Source organism: Brachyistius frenatus, unplaced genomic scaffold (assembly GCF_029030835.1).
Source record: "Brachyistius frenatus isolate BFR_SWC_R1_liver_20210118 unplaced genomic scaffold, ASM2903083v1 Contig_245, whole genome shotgun sequence".
Taxonomy (NCBI): Eukaryota; Metazoa; Chordata; class Actinopteri; family Embiotocidae; genus Brachyistius; species Brachyistius frenatus.
In genome coordinates this window covers 42,963-62,500 of record NW_027210844.1, presented here as the reverse complement: position 1 = coordinate 62,500, position 19,538 = coordinate 42,963, and the positions used below count along the sequence as shown (strand labels likewise).

Genomic DNA, 19,538 nt, shown 5'->3' with positions numbered 1-19,538 from the left:
CGAGTTATTATCACTGAGTTATTGTTACTGAGTTATTGTTACTGAGTTATTATTACCGAGTTATTGTTACTGAGTTATTATTACCGAGTTATTGTTACTGAGTTATTATCACTGAGTTATTGTTACTGAGTTATTATTACCGAGTTATTGTTACTGAGTTATTATCACTGAGTTATTGTTACTGAGTTATTATCACTGAGTTATTGTTACTGAGTTATTATTACCGAGTTATTGTTACTGAGTTATTATCACTGAGTTATTATCACTGAGTTCATCTTCATCATCATCAGCGTCATCACCATCATCATCACCATCATCACCATCATTAGCATCTTCATCACCATTTTCATCTTCACCACACTAACAGAAAACACACAGGCGCTCCACAAAGTGGCTCAATAGTTCTCCTGAGTTAAAGCCCAACCTTTGGGGTCTCACACACACACACACACACACACACACACACACACACACACACACACACACACACACACACACACACACACACACACACACACACACTGATCAAAGGTACTGCAGTGTAAGGAAAGAAGAGCCTTTCTCCAAATGCTCGCGTTCTGCTGTTTTTCATCTGCTGGGCACCTGATCACGTGATCAGCTGATGCTGGGGCGACTGAATGATTGATGCCGCGCTGTGTGACCTCAGCAGTGCGTTTACAGCAGCCTGAAACACCGTTCATACACAGCTATGATCCAACTCACCACATACATGATGTTGAGCGCGCACAGGGAGTGTTTGGAGCAGGTGAATCCCGCGCACCCCATTTCGACGAGGAAATAGACAGGCCCCAGAAACCAGATAAATATCCAGAGATCAGCTGAGACGAGCAGCAGCCGTGGAGTCGCCGGGTGGAGGATGGTCGCTCTGACCTGCAGAGAACGGCTCCGAGGCTGCGTCGTTACAATTAATAACACGGGAACCGAAAGGAAGTCACACATTTAGCCTTCAAAATAAAGCCACTGTAAACCTGACAGACAGGGATGGAGCTCCCACTAACCACAGCCTGAGAGCTTACATACAGTAGCCTTTCTACTACACACATAAAAACATGCATTCACCCGCATTTACTCAGCAATCATCACAATATTCAAAAACAAAAACTAATTCGATTCAGTCATCAGTTTAATTCATGGAAACACTACAAATATCATCACTCCGTGCTTTTACTTTGAAGGCAAAATTCCGGTGTGAATGTGGTCGTGTAACTTGTCACCTGTTTAGCATCTCACACGGTAAGGGGCGGGGCACTAGAGCATCTGAGCTGCTAATTGGTTACAGAGAGGTCCTGTAATTTCCTCTTGAAATCTTCCAGAAAGAATGTGGTCAGTAGCACTTCCGGTCCCGCTGCACACCGACCTGGTGTCAGGTTAAAGTGGAAACACCGTCCGGTCCTCAGTGTGCTTACTGCTCATCTATTATTCAACACACACACACACACACACACACACACACACACACACACACACACACACACACACACACACACACACACACACACACACACACACACACACACACACACACACACATTGATGCTGTTGCTGCCTCTTCCTCTCATCAGAATTCATCGGGTCCAGCTGTCTGTGAATCCAACCAGGAATTCACTGCACAGGTCATTGTGCGATTCTGTGCTAGGTTATGTTTACAATAATACAACATATATATGTATGCCATATCATATTACTTATATATAGGTCGTATTATCAACTACTAATCTTAAGGCTGTGTATGTAAATGAGAGTGATACTGCTGGGCCAAACCAAAAGGTCACAGGAGGAGGTCTGCAACCTTTGGGGTCATATTCTGTTTCTCTTTGAGGTACTGTGTAAAACCAAAAGGTCACAGGAGGAGGTCTGCAACCTGTGGGGTCACATACTGTTGTTCTTTGAGGCATCAACAGGAACAAACGGCTGCGCGAGAACTCCAGGGGGTGCAGGAAGACAACCACCACCTCCACCAATCAACAAAGGACACATCAACACACATGACTTTTTGGTGTCTGGACTATAAGAAGACTGGGTCAGGGAGAATCAGAGATCAGACTTCGTGAACTGACACATACTCTGTTGTGGTCAGGGAAACATAGTCTGGACCCAGAGCTCTGTAAACTGATTATTCTGCTGCTGTTAAATAAATATCTTGAAGCCTGACATCTTCTCCTATTGACTCATTAAAGAACACGCAGGACTGGGGGCTGACACATGTTGGCCCAAGTCCAACATCATACATGTCCCCGGTATGCAACCTAACCAATTGGCTTCAGGGTTGTTGCCATGGTTATCCTTTATGCTTATTCACCGTGTATTAGTTTTTTCTCGTGTGACAGTTTGGTTTCTTTTGAAGGATTGAAGTGTTTGTGCTCGTCAGTGTTGAGCTCTACATGCGTTGGTATTTCATCTATCAGTAGATCTGAATTCAACATGTGGACAAAAACAACGCAATCATTCACATAGAAAACCAATTTATTCATAAAAAGATGGAGCATCGCCCGCCGATATTCACAGACGGTAATAACTAGGATGTGCAGATGTCCTGCTGATAGTGCTGCACTGTTACTGATGGGGTCTGTCTTCAGGTGGACCTCAGAGTCCCCTCTACATGTGGGACTCAGTCCTGGTCCACAGTCCTGAGGCTCACTGACGGGGTGGGGCTGCCTTCGAAGGGGGGGTTGTAGTCTGTAGTGGTCTGTGGTGGTCTGTGGCTGTCTGAGGTTGTTGTAGTAGTCTGTAGCAGTCTGTAGAGTTCTGTAGAGGGCTGTGCTGTCTGTGGTTGTTGTAATGGTCTGTGGCTGTCTGTGGTTGTTGTAGTGGTCTGCGGTGGTCTGAGGCTGTCTGTGGTCATTGTAGTGGTCTGTGGCAGTCTGTGGTTGTTGTGGTGGTCTGTGGCTGTCTGAGGTTGTTGTAATTGTCTGTGGTTGTAGTTGTCTGTGGCAGTCTGTAGTGGTCCGTGGCTTTCTGTGGTTGTTGTAGTGGTCTGTGGCAGTCTGTAGTGGTCTGTGGCTGTCTGTGGTTGTTGTAGTAGTCTGTGGCAGTCTGTAGTGGTCTCTGGTGGTCTGTGGCTGTCTGAGGTTGCTGTAGCGGTCTGTGGCAGTCTGTAGTGGTCTGTGGTGGTCTGTGGTTGTTGTAGTGGTCTGTGACAGTCTGTAGTGGTCTGTAGTGGTCTGTGGCAGTCTCTAGTGGTCTGTAGTGGTCTGTGGTGGTCTGTGGCAGTCTGTAGTGGTCTGTGGTTGTTGTAGTGGTCTGTGGCAGTCTGTGGTTGTTGTAGTGATCTGTGGCAGTCTGTAGGGGTCTGTGGTGGTCTATGGTTGGAGTGGCTCCACCTCAGCCCAAATACAATCTACACGTTATCTCTCTGCAGTGCTGTCCATCAGACTACAGGAAATCCTGGTCCTGGACTAGCCCTCCTCCCCCTCGGACTCGGACTCTGTGGACAGGATGAAAAGAAAGCATGAGTGACAGCTTCACCTGCTGGTGACACTGAAAATTACAATTCATCGTCTACAGAAAGCCTGTTGATGAGAAATACGTTTCTTACCAGAAAATAAACTCAAGGATGATAAAACAATCCCATCTGATCAGATCTGATCAGATTATATTAGATCCGATCCAATTAGATCAAATCAAATCAGATTTGATCAGATTGTATTAGATCAACTCAGATTATATTAGAATAGATCAGATTACATCAAATCAGATTACATCAGATTATGTTAGATCAACTCAGATTATATTAGAATAGATCAGATTACATCAAATCAGATTAGATTAGATTAGATCAGATTATTTCAAATCAGATCAAATCGGATTAGGTCAGATCACATCAGATCGGATTATATTTAATTAGATGGACTCTGGTCTGAGTAGTCCTGATGGGAGATGTTTGTTTCAGCTGCCGTCTGTGAGACCCAGAGAAGGTGGACAGATGTCTCTGCAGGTGTGGTTCTGAACCAGCATGGAGACCACCTCCTCCTGCAGGGACACAGCAACCCTTCCGGTCTGAGGAAGACCATCATCAGGTCTTCATCAGGACCAGGATCCAGAAGACCTGCAGGCTCTATGATGGAGCTTCATCACAGGACCTGGTCTCCAGCATCACTACCTGAACCAGCTCACCCAGTACAGAGTGAAGGGACAGCAGCCAATCAGGGCTCGGCATATGTGGCCACTCCTTCAAAATGAAAGTATCCAGGTGACGACCTCATGAAGCTGTTGTCAAAGTAAAATGTGGAGAATCTAACGTCTAAAATAGATTCTGCATTGTTTCTTTGTTTCACCATAAATCCATGTGTTACTTCACAGTTTTAATGTCAGTGTTGTTCTACCTGTGTCTGAAACTTTGACTGGAACTGTATTCACATTCACCCTTTAATAAAATATAGTTAAACATCTTTCTTTCTCCAAATCTTCTTCATGCATGAAGTAAATATTTCTGCAGTTGATATTATTCATCATAAAAAATATAAAAATGACATCCCAGAGTTGACCGTGTCCACTGAGCATTGTTGCAGTAAAAATAAGAAAAGGTGAAAGTGTGATTATTTTACCTTCTTCAGCGTTCTGGAGCCACTCAACAAACGTCTTCATCTGGTCCAGGAAGACACTTTTCCCTTTGGCAGCATGAGCATCTTTGTACCACTTCAGGATGGCCTCCTCACTCAAGACGTCAGCTGAGGGAGGAGAGAAACACATGCAGCGTCAAAGTTGTACTCATCGATACAAAAGACAGCACAAGGAAAGAACAAAGTAGAGATGAGATGTGACAGAAGATCGAGCTGATGTGTGAGACGCTGACCTTTGTAGAAGAGAACCACAATCTTGGAGAAGGACTTCATGAAGTGGATGTTGTCGTAGCAGTACTCCTGGATCTTCAGCAGCAGCACCAGCTCGGACTGACCCTGAGTGCTGAACACGGCCAGCAGGGGAGCGTAGTGCTGAGACACAGCGCACACACAGTCAGCACTTCCTCTTAATATGTTAATCCCAGGTTCAATATCAGGGCTAACAGGGCATCCAATGCAACAATGAACCAATGTGAGTATCACAGCACCACCACTGATGCTCACATTAATGACATGCTTTTACCAGAAATACTAAATACTAAAACCAATGCAAAGTAAAACACTGACGTGATGCTAATATAAAAACAGGATTCCTATTCTGGAAATATAGAAAACAATTCAAGACATGAATTTAAGTCCAACATTTTCAACCCTGTTTTGAAAAAAGTTGGGATGCTGTGTAAATTGTAAATAAAAATAGAATTCAATAATTTTCAAATCACATAATTGAAAATAGACCAAAGGCAACATATAAAATGTTGAAACTGAGAAATGTTATTGTTTTATGAAAAATATGTGCTTATTTTGAATTTGATGGCAGCAACACGTCTCAAAAAAGTTGGTCAAGAAGGCCAGCTAAAGACACCTGATCAACATCTCACAACTAATTAGGTTACCATGGCAACAGACCAGGAACATGATTGGGTATAAATAGATCATTTCAGAGAGGCAGAGTCTCTCAGCAGTGAAGATGGGGAGAGGTTCACCACTCTGTGAAAGACTTTGTGGAAAAATAGTTCAACAATCTAAGAATAATGTTCCTCAACGTAAAACTACAAAGAATTAGTGGATTTCATCGTCTACGGTTCATAATATCATTAAAAGATTCAGAGAATCTGGAGAAATCTCTGAACACAAGGAACAAGGCTGGAAACCAATATTGGATGGTGGTGATCTTCAGGCCTTCAGGCAGCACTGCATTAAAAACACACTATTCTGGAGTGGAAATCACTGCATGGGCTCAGGAACACTTGTGAAAACCATCGTCTGTGAACACAGTTCATCGCTGCGTCCACAAATGCAGGTTAAAACTCTCCAAAGAAGAAACCAGATAGAAACATGATCAGAAACACCGCCGCCTTCTCTGGACCGAGATCATTGAAGATGGACGGAGGTGAAGTGGACAACTGTCCTGAGGTCTGATGGATCATGTGGTGGCGGGGTGTGGTTAGCTCAGCTGCAGGGGGTAGAGAGTGGGAGGAGTGGTTCAGGGAACGGTGCCGGGCAGGTGTAATGAGCACAGCTGAGCCGAATAGGGACTGATGAGCTCTCCCCTATAAAGGGAGCAGGGAGAAGGAGGAAGAGGAGGAGCGGTTGCACGGAGACATTGGTGTATGGGCAGGGCAAATAAAGGCATTTTACACCCGAACGTACGACTGAGCGTGTCATCTGTGTCCTGTGCGTGTTATCTTGCTGGTAGCACCAGCAAGGTTGGTGCTACCGGGTCTCACCAACCTTGCTACAGATCACAATCTGAGATTCTTTTTTAACATGACCTCCATGTGTTTGTGGTGTCTGCTGCTGTTGTTGTGAACACTGTTACAGGTTTTTCTGAACATTGTGAACTGTTGTGAGTTGAGCTGCTGAGGATCACCTGTGTGACCCACCTTCAGGTGTTTGAGAGCCTGATCTGTGACCAGCTCCTCCTTCTTGTTCCACTCCACCAGGTTCATCAGGCACGTCCACAACAAGCCAATCACAGCCTGCTCCTGCAGCGCCGTCCTCTTCATCTCCTCCTTCACATACACCACCATCTGCACACACACACACACATACACATTAGATCCTGTCCCACCCTCTGAGGACAGGACTGTCTCTGACATGGTCCTGGTGCGTCCTGGTGCGTCCTCACCTCTCTGATGGGACACTGCTGGGACAGGCGCTCCTGCATCTCTCTCTGCAACTCTTTGCGGGTTCCCAGACTCTGCTGCACTCGCAGGAAGTCAGACAGCTCCTTGAGTCCTGCTTCAGTGAAGTATTTGGAGAAATGCTCCACGTTCTGCTTGTTGGCAGGAAACAGCTCCTGAGGTCACATGGAACCAAACAACAGATCTTTAACAGAGGACTCACATCGACTGCTTCAGGACTCAGACACCAGGCAGAGGTATGTTCAGGACATTATTGTGTTACTGTTCTCTGAACGTCAGGTAGGAAACCACGTCAGATATCATTAGCATCGGGAGTGACCTGTGAATATGAATGTCTGCCGGATAAGCAACAACGCTCTGATAAACAACAAGATGATGTCACAACTATGAACCAAAACAGGTGGATTTATGGGAAATAAAAACTGAATTGTTAAATTCCCCAAAGTATCCACCTCCCCAGTGGTTGGAGGATGCTCCTTTAAGTATTGTGATGATAGTCATATTGAGAAGATGTCACTTCAACAGGCTATTTATCTGGTATCCATAGCAACAGGCTCCCAGAGTATGTAAGTATCTCTGTAATGAGAGATGCGGCTGGTTGTCTTTATTGTGACACCGCTGCACACATGAACATTTTTTTAAATTAATTTTTTTATTTCACTTTATTAATCCCCGAGGGGAAATGTCTTCACTACAGCAGGGGGGCTCTCAGGGGGGAGATGCTGCAGCAGGCTGCCACTAGCGCGGCGCCAGGTAACCTGACCTGAGGTGCATGTTGTTGGATGATGGGAGGAAGCTGGAGAACCCGGAGAGAACCCACGCAAGCACAGGGAGAACATGCAAACTCCACACAGAAAGGCCCAGGACCGGATTCGAACCTGGAACCTTTTTGCTGTGAGGTGACAGTGCTAACCACTGCACCACCGTGCCGCCCATGGTGTCCTCCTGAACGTCAGCAGTCTGGTTTATATTCAGAAATATGAAACTGAGGGTCGACAGGTGGACACAGTCACCATGGAAACTCTGCTGATACTCTGCATGTCGTTCTGCACTGTGCTCTTCCTGTTTACTGTTTCTACAGATGTGTACTCTGGTCCATCTCTTGTTAAAGCATCTGTTGAACCTGTTCTTTCTTACCAGAAGTCTTTTATCCAGGTTCGCCTTTCTCAAAGATGAGGTCACTGAGTTAGCATCTTTCTCTGAGATCCACGCTTTGAACATCTTTACAGCAAACGATGCAGAGATCCCTGAAAAAACAAACCACCATGAAAACAGTTTTCCTTGTTATTGAGTGAGAATATTTCTTTGATGAACAGAAATACAAAAATCTGTAATGTTAATGTCATTGTTACTATTTTTGTTATTTATTGCAGTTTTGATCTACCAACATAACACTTCCTGCAAATGCTACACAATAAAAGGCTGCCAGGAAATGGAGTGATTGTCCCAAATGAGCTGCTTTTAATATGAAATAACTCTTTAGGAAATAGATGCAGTTTCTGATTTTAATATTGAGCTGCAGAGCGGTGAGTATGACGTGACTCTGTGATACTATTGTGTGAATTTAAGCTGTTGAAATGTACACAATGCTGACTTTATCAAGACAACATATAAACTCCAGAATGCATCAACTCAGTGGCCCTGCTCACACCTGTTCACACCTGTTTACACTGCTTGTGAATGGATCTCTCATCTCTGCTCTATATGCAAAGGAACATGTACATCAAGTCAACAAACAATTAAATAAACATGTAAAACACGTTCGCAGAATGGATCCGATCACGTCAGTTCAGAATCAGACTACTGAATTATTCCAGCAGGTCTGAGAGGGTCGGGCTCTGCGCTGCAGTGGATCAGTGAACTGTGTGAGGGGGCGGGGGTCTTCCACAGCTGTGGGTCTGATGTGTGTCAGAAATTAAAAACCTGAACCCAGAGGAGTCTTTGGTGAAACCAGCGTCAGGTAGACAGCCTGAATTTGTCTTCAGGAAACAGCTGCAGGGCAGGACAGCTGTCAATCACACAGAACACCTGCTCTATTGGAGATTATTTCTATTGATTATCAGAGGACATCAGCCGAGTGGGCGGTCCTTCAGTGTGGTTCACATTCACACTGATAAAAGATTGAGAGCATGAGTCCCAGACCACCTCCCAATGAGCAGGCTGAATCACTGCGTTTTGTGTGTAGTTAGAGCTGATCACTTGTGATGGGAAGATCAGGACAGATGTTACTGCCGGGTGTGAACAGCTCCACAGTCTTAATGTGGTGAGAATGAATAAACAAGAGAAATGTAAATAAGAGTAAACTACACGTCTGACATGTAAAGTCCTGTCACATTTAGGTCTGCCAACCTTTCCAGTTGAGGTAAAAGTGGGAAGGTCTCAACAATCAGAGAATTTATGACCTTGTTTCTTGTCTTCATCCTTCTACTCAGCATTGCCCTTCTGATCTGAAAAGACTTTAACTTTAACTGCACACATCCTCCGCCTCCACTGCTCGGACCTGCTGTCAAACAGCGTCCTCTCACCTTCTTTGACCACGCTGTCGTTGAACAGGCTGGTGATGATGGGAGCTGGCAGAGTGCTGTTAGCCAGCAGGATGCCGGTCAGCTTGGCGAGTTTGGTCTGCTCGGACTCACTGAAGCCCTTCAGGAAGAGTAGCAGCTACACAAACCAAGAGACGCACACTGTCACACCGTGATGTTGTGACTGCAGTTCACACAATACTGCATAGATGAAATCCACTACATGTCAACAAAAGCATTCATACATGTTTTCTGTCTTTTCAGGCCCCAAATCATATGAATTAGACTTAATGATGCAGTTTTTTATTTTCTGTTACGATCACCTCTCCAGCAGTGATCACTAGTGACCGTCAGGGGCAGAATAACTAGTTCTGCTATTTACTATTAAATATTAATAATGAATTATACACCGTTACAGTTAGGAACATTATGTAATTTGTCTTGCTTATTTGTTTGTTTATAAAATCAATAATAACAAAGTCTGTTCATTTGGTAAATAAGTACAAATTCAAGAGAAGATTTTTTGATGGTGAGTCATGTTTTGTACTTTGTACCCACATAATAAAATGTGTTTGGTCCCCACATGGCTCAGCTCCCATGATGCCTTTTGGTTTCCTGTTTCCTGTGTAATATTTTTTATATTCATATTTTCAAGGCTCATTCTTCCTGCAGAATAACTTCTATACTTAGTATACACTTACAGCAGCTGATAATACAAGGACAGCCATAATTCCTGTTTTACTCTTCCTCCCTGTGTCTTGATCTTCTTCACTTCCTGCTCTTGCATGATCGTCTGTTAAACATACTGGTGAGTTTCTACTGTCCTTGACCAGTGTGTGGAAACTGTGTGCAGGTGTACCTCAGAGAACTGGTTTAAAGCACCAAATATTGATTTCATATAGATTATTTTCTGCACTTTGTATGAAGCGAACTAAAGCAGCTCTCTTTATTTGAACTGTCTGCAGTACTGCACAGTACTGTCCAGTCTGTCATGCAGTATGATGAAGCTTTCACCTTTTTGATTTCCTCTTCAAAGGCCTTCTCCAAATATTTGTATCTTCTGATGAGCTTACTGAAAACCTGCAACCACAAAGTAGACAGTGACATCATGAGACATCATCAGTGAGGTAACAACTAGTAAATGAAGTTATATGAAGTGAAAAGAAGCCTGTCCTCCGTCCTGTTGATAGTCGGTACGAAGGTGAAGGTACCTGAGCATGGAGGCGCAGAGCAGCATGGCTCTCCTCCGCGGTGAACACACAGTGTGCCGTCACCTTGGTCTTGTCTCCCTCATCGATACGAGTCCCTCCAGGAGCTGAGGAGGAAGAGGAGCTTTAAAAGTGGAGCTTTTGGACCTCTTATTGAAATGGCCGGATACACCAGCCGTCCATGTGATGTGGTCACCAAGCTGACTATAGTCAGAACATCATGATGCTAAAATGTTTGACCTTTTTTAAAACAACAACCGATGTGCCATCAGCCATCTTCTGCATCACAATCAGCCCCAGGCAGCACAGCTGTTAAAGACACTCACTTATGATGTCCACACTCAGACGGAGGCACACACCACCACTGGCCTGGCACACCAGCAGCTCCTTCCTTCTGAGCTACAGTCACTGCATCTGTCAGCACACCTTTGCAGGAGGTCCTGTGTTCACAGACCCAACGTTGTACTGCACTACTCTGCCTCTCAGTTCACTTTACTGACATCACATCCAGCTAGAGACTCTTTGTAGAGAACAGTTCAGTGAGGGGAACTGCTCCTTTCTACTTCCAAGGATTACTCAAGTGCGGCGGCACAGCGAGAGACTGAAAACTCTCTGGAAACCTCAAACCACTCGAAGGGTTAATCAATTATCAGACAAACGATGGACCAACAGACTGAACGCACTTGTTCACACCTTTACCATGTGTCTCTAGTTGTGATTAGATCTCACTGTCCTGTTCTATATGCAAATAAACATGAGCCTTGTGTGAACACGTACAGAAACACGTGGAGAGAGGAAACAGAGCAACAGGCCTTAAACCAAAAGATTCCTCTCTGCAGCCTCATTTTAATGTGCTGTCAATCAACCTTCTGAAGACACATCTGTAGGTTTTGATTCCAATTATTCTACCAAAGGATAATTGTACCTGAGCCAAACTGTTCTCTACACAGAAATACATTTTATCATTCAATAGCCCAGCTGGACTTTTTTTTATTTCAACTCTGTAGTGAAGCGCAAAAGGTTTTCAACAAGTGAAAACAAATATTGTTTATTGTCAATTGTCTTTGTGTGTCTCTCTGTGTGTCTCTGTCTCTGTGTGTGTGTGTGTCTCTGTCTGTGAGTCTGTATGTCTGTGTGTCTCTGTCTCTATGTGTGTGTGTGTGTGTGTGTGTGTGTGTGTGTGTGTGTGTGTGTGTGTGTGTGTGTGTGTGTGTGTGTGTGTCTGGAGCTGACACTTCAGTCTCCAGCTGAGAGCTCCTTTCTGGTTCTGTAGGAACAACATGACTCAGGAAAGTTTCAGAGGACAAACTGATTTATGATTCTGTGTTAAACTCTGAATGACGTAAACCTGAAGAGCTTCAGTCTGTCTCCACGATGTCTCTGAGGTTTTTAGGATTGTTCATCAAATGTTTGATTCTTCAGCTGCTTTTCTCAAAACTTCTGATGCAAGTTTTGTTGAATTTATGGGAATCAGCAAAAAATGTAAGTCGAGGAAACAAATACAGATTAATGTGACATGTGGTGACTTCCTGTGATGACATCACAGATATATTTCATGAACCTAAAGAACCATGGGGCTCATGGAGAGTGATGCAGCGTTACAGAACAGTCTGAGTGGAACGTAGAACATCAGCGCCACCTGCTGGAACAACAAGACGTTTAAATACTTAAATGAATCAGATTCATTCAGCACAGAAACAAGTGCAGCATATATATATACAGTGAACCCTCCTTTATCGCGGGGGTTACGTTTCAAATAGAAACCGTGATAGGCGAAATCCGTGAAGTAGTAACCTTTATTTTACAATTGAAATAGATAGAACTGGACATTAAATATATCTACGTTACATATAGTCCTAATGTGATTTCAATGCACGATGCAAATCCGTGAAGCAGCGAGACCGTGAAAGGTGAACCGCGTTATAGCGAGGGTTCACTGTATATAAATGTATATAAAACTCAGTCCTTCGACACATGCTGTGTGATTAGACTGCCTCTCATGATAAGACCACATTTCTTACTGCTGGTGTAATAAAAGCCTTCTTTGACTGATGTGAGGATGAAGTGCCTGCCTGATGGGGAGGTTTATCCTCTACAATGGTGTTTCAGGAACTAAACAAACACTAGCGACTTTAAGATGAATGTATAGACAGTGACCCAGCTGCAGACTGTCTGAAGCTCAGTGAGCAGATTTCTTTGATTAGTGAGGATCAGTGAGGTAATCTGACAGCAGTGATCTGTTTGTCCTTGTCTGCAGTCCTGATGATGAAGCTGCCTCCACCACTCCCTGTTAGTACAAAACAACTTTATATGATAACATTTGGAGCTGTTTAAAATCACTGTCTATCATTTCATCACAGGTGTGAGGATTTCTATCCTCATGTTTCCATTAAATTGGATCTCCTTTAAGTCCATACTTCCTGGTTAATAATGTCAGCCTGAAGCTCTCCAATCATCTTCCTCCAGTTAAACACATCACAATGACACAGTCTGCTGTAGAAGAAACACGTCTTACCAAAGGAAAACATGGTTCAGTGCAGCGTGACACTCACCGAGCATGCTCCCTGCGATGAGGATGTCAAACAGAGTTTCAGCATAGCGTCTGTAGTCCAGTCGGGATCCTGTGACATCTAGAAACTTGGAGACAGCTTCCAGGTCTCCGCCTGCTTCACTGAGTCCGGCCACGATGGCGTCCCGGAAAACTGTGGGTTCGAACTTCTCCTTTTCATCTGAGACAGCAGAGACATGTGTCGGTGTTTAAGGTCACGTTACCATGTTTCATGTTATCACTCCTTTTCCAGTCAGTTCATTATGAACAGTTGTAGTTCAGACAGCTGAGGAGACACGAGATCATTTCAACGTGGGATAATTCAAAGTGATGAACTCACACAGTCAGAAGAGGAGAATTGAAACAGTTGCTACTCTTCACACAACAAACTAGCAAACACTGAACCTCCGACTGCAGTGCTGCAACACAACCATTTATAATCCAAATAACAGATCTGAACAAATCTGTCTGCTGTCTGTCTGTCTGTCTGTCAGTGTGGGCGTGGCCTGTTCTCCTCAGAGTTTCTAACTAAAGATTTCTAGTCACCAGTGAGTTTAGATTTATTAAATCTCTCAGAGAGACTGAGATTAAAGAAGGAACAGAAACTTGATGTGGTCCACCATGTTGCTAGGTAACACATCATTTTAAAAGACGTGATGGGCTGGTCAAAAAAATGCACTCTACTGCTATGTTCCAGATGTTGTACTTGAGTTCCAGATGTTGTACTTGTGTTCCAGATGTTGTACTTGAGTTCCAGATGTTGTACTTGAGTTCCAGATGTTGTACTTGTGTTCCAGATATTGTTCTTGTGTTCCAGATGTTGTACTTGAGTTCCAGATGTTGTACTTGAGTTCCAGATGTTGTACTTGTGTTCCAGATATTGTTCTTGTGTTCCAGATGTTGTACTTGAGTTCCAGATGTTGTACTTGTGTTCCAGATATTGTTCTTGTGTTCCAGATGTTGTACTTGTGTTCCAGATGTTGCACTTGTGTTCCAGATGTTCTGCTTGTGTTCCAGATGTTGTACTTGTGTTCCAGAAACATCAGTTCACTATAAGTACCAGGATGAACACTTTCCACCCTAAACGGTCGCCATCTTGGCTCCGTAGAGGAAGGGGCGGGGCCACCGACGTAAAGACATTGTAAATTAAGGTGTCTGAGGAAGCTGCAGCTGTTCCTGAACACCTCACAAAAGTGTGTGTTGTTTTTTACTGCTGCTGCTGGACAGAAGAATCAGTGTGTTTATTGAGTGTATTGAGGACACAAAAACACGTTGATTTCTGGGTAAAATAATTAAAGCTGCAGACATGTTGGAGGGTGGTGTTCACATGATGAGGTCATTTCCTGTCAGTGCAGAACAGCCGTGATTTGAAACAACACGAGTCTGTTGAAACTCAAGTACAACACAGTAAGAGTCCGAACATGGAAGAGTATCTGTTAGTGTACTGAGGGAAGGACAACATCTGGAACATAAGTACAACATCTGGAACACAGCATTAGTGATAAAGGACACTCCGGTGGAGATGAAATTAACTGCGTCCTAATATGAGGCTGTGAAAGTTGTTTGTGAGGTTGTAACAAACTTGAGTCTTCATAACTGCTGCACGTCACATTTTTACAGTTTCCAAATATCTCAGGGCTGTGATCAGTTTCATCTCTGTATTATTGTAATACTGTATTATTGTATTATTCTGTTATTGTATTATTGTATTACTGTATTATTGTATTATTGTATTATTCTGTTATTGTATTACTGTATTATTGTATTATTTTGTTAATGTATTATTGTATTACTGTATTATTGTGTTATACTATTATTGTATTACTGTATTATTGTGTTATTGTATTATTGTGTTATTGTATTACTGTATTATTGTGTTATTGTATTACTGTATTATTGTGTTATTGTATTATTGTATTACTGTATTATTATTGTATTATTTTGTTATTGTATTACTGTATTATTGTGTTATACTATTATTGTATTACTGTATTATTGTGTTATTGTATTATTGTGTTATTGTATTACTGTATTATTGTGTTATTGTATTATTTTGTTATTGTATTATTGTATTACTGTATTATTGTGTTATTGTATTATTTTGTTATTGTATTATTGTATTACTGTATTATTGTATTATTGTGTTATTGTATTACTGTATTATTGTGTTATTGTATTATTGTATTACTGTATTATTGTGTTATTGTATTACTGTATTATTGCATTATTGTGTTATTATATTATTGTATTACTGTATGATTGTATTATTGTATTATTGTGTTATTGTATTACTGTATTATTGTATTATTGTATTATTGTATTATTGCATTATTGTTTTACTGTATTATTGACAGATAACTTTGCTGAGGTGGTCATACTAATATTGTAGTTCACTCTTTGAATCACTTTAATATTTGTAAAGCTTTGGTCAAACAGGTCATTGCTGCCTTGGAGCTCAGACAAGGCTCACAGATACCATGAAACAATAATAGTTTTAGGCACTTACCCCTTTTCCTGGTCTTAAACCTCTGGCCTGTGAGCACTGGCTTCTGCTGCTTACCGGTATTCATACAAGTCCTAAAAGCAGCAACACAAACAGACAGGCAGTGATTGTCCAGTTGTAAATGCAGGTATATCGTGTTCACACAAAGAAACCTATTTTTTGTGTCTTTTGTGTGTCACACACCGCTCTCCAAAATCACTAAACACCAGTCATGTACAACCCTGTTTCTGAAAAAGTTGGGACGCTGGGTAAAAGGTAAATAAAAACAATGCAATGATTTGTAAAGCACATAAACCCATATTTAATTGAAAAGAGACCAAAGACGACATCAAATTTTGAAACTGAGAAATATTATTGTTTTATGAAATATATATGCTCAGTTTGAATTTGATGGCAGCAACATGTCTCAAAGAAGTTGGGACAGGATCAACAAAAGACTGGAAAAGATTGTGTAACACACAAAAAACAAACACCTGTATTTTTATATTCAGGTATTTAATAAAGTATAAATCTTTTATAAAGTATAAAACCTGTATGTACGGTTATGAAACTATTTATAAAGTATATAACGTATACTTTATATACTTCCCACAACTAATCAGGTTACCATGGCAACAGATCAGGAACATGAGGGGTATAAAAAGAGTTCAGTGAGGCAGAGTCTCTCAGCAGTGAAGATGGAGAGAGGTTCACCACTCAAAGACTGTGTGGGAAAATAGTGCAACAATCTAAGAATAATGTTCCTCAACGTAAAACTACAAAGAATTAGTGGATTTCATCGTCTACGGTTCATAATATCATTAAAAGATTCAGAGAATCTGGAGAAATCTCTGAACACAAGGAACAAGGCTGGAAACCAATATTGGATGGTGGTGATCTTCGGCTCTTCAGGCAGCACTGCATTAAAAACAAACTATTCTGGAGTGGAAATCACTGCATGGGCTCAGGAACACTTGTGAAAACCATCGTCTGTGAACACAGTTCATCGCTGCGTCCACAAATGCAGGTTAAAACTCTCCAAAGAAGAAACCAGATAGAAACATGATCAGAAACACCGCCGCCTTCTCTGGACCGAGATCATTGAAGATGGACTGAGGTGAAGTGGAGAACTGTCCTGAGGTCTGATGGATCACAATCTGAGATTCTGTTTGGAAATCATGGACGCTGCATCCTCCAAGTTAAAGAGGAGAGGGACCATCCAGCTTGTTATCAGCGCTCAGTTCAAAAGCCAGCATCTGTGATGGTACAGTTAGTGCACATGACATGGGTAGTTTGAACATCTGGAAGGAAGCATTAATGCTGAATGAGATATTCAGGTTTTGGAGCAACATATGCTGCCATCCAGACAACGTCTCTTTCAGGGAAGGTCTTGTTTATTTCAGCAGAACAACGTCCAACTACATTCTGCACGTATTCCAACAGCATGGCTCTGTAGTAGAAGAGTCCGCTGATAAACTGACCTCCTGCAGTCCAGATCTGTCAATCATTGAAAACATCTGGAGCATCAGGACATGAAAAATACAACCAAGGAGACCCTGAACTGTTGAGCAGCTGAAATCCTATATCAGGCAAGAATGGGACCATATTTCACTTTCAAAACTCCAGAAACTGGTCTCCTCAGTTCCCAAACGTTTACAGAGTCTTTTTAAAAGAAGAGGTGATGCTACACAGTGGTGAACATGATCCTATCACAACTTTTTAGAGACGTGTTGCTGCCTTCAATTTCAAAATGAGTATATATTTGTTGTTGTTTATGGTTTAAGCAATTACATGTGTTTACATGATTTACAAATCATTTCACTTTGTTTTTATTTACATTCTACACAGAGTCCCAACTTTTTTGGAAACAGGTTTGTCGTATTAATGCTGTGAGCAGTTTGTGAACCTCTGCACTAAAATTTATATCAAACATATGAAAGGTTATCTGAGCACAGCAGGGGTCTGAGGGCCGGAGGGTTCAGCTCTGCTGCAGCAGGCGGCGGGTGGATGTCTGAGTACAGGTGGAGGTTGATAGAGGATGTCCTGAGAGCAGCAGTGAACTCTGCTGGTGTGAACTCATGTTGAGTGAAGCCTTATTCATCACTCCACCTGATGAATGTGAGAGATTTCTCTGGGCTCCTGATTTTAACTTCAAAAAAGCAGCTTTGGAAATGTCATTTCTTTTGCTTCACAAATCATGTTTTAGTTTCAGACCTTTCAATTCAAGAGGGATGACAAAGAAATCTGAAGAGCAAATAAATAAGTGCCAATTTGGCATATTGATTATGATTTTGATAACGTAACTGATGTTCAGGGTAAAGAGAGAGTTACCAGCTGAGCTACATGAGGACTAGTACATCCTGCTAACTGTGCAGACACTGTGTTGTACTACTGAACATCTGTATTAACGACCCAGTGGTGGTTCAAACAGACGATGACAGAGTACTGATGTGTGTCTGACACTAAAACAAACCCCACGTAAAAGGGATTCAATTTAAACTGAAAATTTACATCTGAACCACTTTTGACAAAATAAATATACAAATTTTACCACCCAGAGGACTTTAAAGTGATCTCATTTATGATCCATGGTTAGTGAGGCCACCTCTCTGAGTGTTTCATCTGTCAGCTACATACAACCTCACCTTCAACACAAACTTAGTTCACATCCATGAAGAATAAAATCAGACTTCACGTTCAGTATATGTAAATGTAGTCCGAGTCTGAGTCAGATCTAACCATCAGCAAACTCTGCTGTCATCTTCAGTACATTCAGGATTTTTATGTGTACAGTGAAGATATGTTTCCAGTGGAAAATGAAGAGCAGTGTCCCTCTCCTGCACGCAGTCAGCGCAGCCTGAAGACTCGCCTCCTCCAGGTGAGACGTTCAGGTCACCACCTGTAGCTCCTCTGATCTGAAAACTGCACTCCTGTTTCCATTTAAAAACTAAGGAAGGACTGAACTAAAGAAATCGAGTGTTATAAAGTTGACATAACACCAAAATCCTGATGTGCTCAGCTCCCCCTCCGGAGTATTTCTAATAAGAAGATGAAATCCCATGCTTACCAGCAGTGATGTCCTCGCTGCCTGTGAGTGAGTTAGAGAGCACCGACTGCTGAGTGTCGTCTGTCTGCCAACCTTTCACTCTGCTCTAAATATAGTGGGCTCATCCCTGCAAAGTAAACCTGCTTCATAATCAGGCTGCACGGCTCGTATTACTCCGGAAGAGTCCAGCTCAGCGTGTCTTCACCACGTCACTCATTCACTCAGACTGTTTATATCTTTTTAAGAAGCACAACACACACGAGAGCCAGAAAAACAGTCAGTTCAATTTAATCAGAGTTCAGTGTTACCGAATGGGTCACAGATTACAGCACCTTCTAATCTAGTCCCTGCTGTCTGTCTGTCTGTCTGATGGTCTGTCTTCTGTCTGTCTGTCTGCCTGCCTGTCTGACTGCTGTCTTCTGTCTGTCGGTCTGTCTGCCTGCCTGTCTATATGTCTGTTGGTCTGTCTGCTGTTAGTCTGTCTGTCTGAGTCTGTCTTTCTGTAGGTCTGTGTCTGTCTGCCTGTCTGTCTGTCTCTCTGAGTCTGTCTGTCTGTCTGTCTGAGTCTGTCTGTCTTTCTGCTGTCTGTGTGTCTGTCTGCTGTCTGAGTCTGTCTATGCGGTCAGTCTGTCTGTCTGAGTCTGTCTTTCTGTCTGCTGTCTTTCTGAGTCTGTTTGTCTGTCTGTTGTTTGTCTGCTGTGTGCCTGTCTGTCTGTCTGATTCTTTCTCTGAGTCTGTCTCTCTGAGTCTGTCTATCTGCTGTCTGACTGTCTGTCTGATTCTGTCTCTGAGTCTGTCTGTCTGTGTGTCTCTGTGTGCCTATCTGTCTGTCTGCTGTCTGTCTGAGTCTGTCTCTCTATCTGCTGTCTGTCTGTCTGTCTGTCTGTCTGTCTGTCTGTCTGTCTCTCACTCACTCCTCATAGATTTTATGTGTTAAATGGATGCTCTGTTGTCAGGACTGTGGATCAAACTACAGATCAAACAGGTTTATAATCAGCAGAGACC

General features: G+C 42.5%; 2 protein-coding genes across 3 annotated transcripts in view; both read right to left on the bottom strand.

Annotated features, from left to right (window-relative positions):
- tspan13b (tetraspanin 13b) overlaps window positions 1–916 on the bottom strand; it is a 7,701-nt gene extending 6,785 nt beyond the window's left edge. Inside the window, exon 1 of one of the 2 annotated variants that reach the window (XM_069720662.1) lies at window positions 731–916. Coding sequence is in view for 1 of the 2 variants with exons in the window: in XM_069720661.1 (XP_069576762.1) it covers window positions 724–786 (63 nt within the window). In the remaining variant the exon portion in view is untranslated. Of the gene's footprint in view, window positions 1–723 lie in introns of both variants that reach the window. The other variant, XM_069720661.1, reaches the window with a different exon arrangement.
- A 1,550-nt stretch (window positions 917–2,466) lies between these two features.
- Window positions 2,467–18,586, bottom strand: bzw2 (basic leucine zipper and W2 domains 2). The gene is made up of 12 exons (XM_069720673.1): window positions 18,555–18,586; window positions 15,512–15,582; window positions 13,010–13,186; window positions 10,461–10,564; window positions 10,264–10,329; window positions 9,253–9,388; window positions 7,865–7,974; window positions 6,712–6,882; window positions 6,467–6,613; window positions 4,814–4,952; window positions 4,566–4,688; window positions 2,467–3,445 (listed from the first exon to the last, which is right to left on the bottom strand). Exons 2-12 carry the CDS (start codon window positions 15,573–15,575, stop codon window positions 3,417–3,419), a joined length of 1,266 nt encoding a protein of 421 aa, XP_069576774.1. The 5' UTR covers window positions 15,576–15,582; window positions 18,555–18,586; the 3' UTR covers window positions 2,467–3,416.
- Window positions 18,587–19,538: the final 952 nt, after the last annotated feature.

Bases quoted from the DNA above. Each gene is read 5' to 3' on its own strand.
- bzw2 (XM_069720673.1), bottom strand. From the start codon at position 15,575: ATGAATACCGGTAAGCAGCAGAAGCCAGTGCTCACAGGCCAGAGGTTT. The intron at 6,614-6,711 runs GTGAGGACGCAC...GTGTGTGTGCAG, and splicing joins AGCAGTGTCCCATCAGAGAG to ATGGTGGTGTATGTGAAGGA. The intron at 3,446-4,565 runs GTAAAATAATCA...TCCTGTCCACAG, and splicing joins GCTCCAGAACGCTGAAGAAG to AGTCCGAGTCCGAGGGGGAG.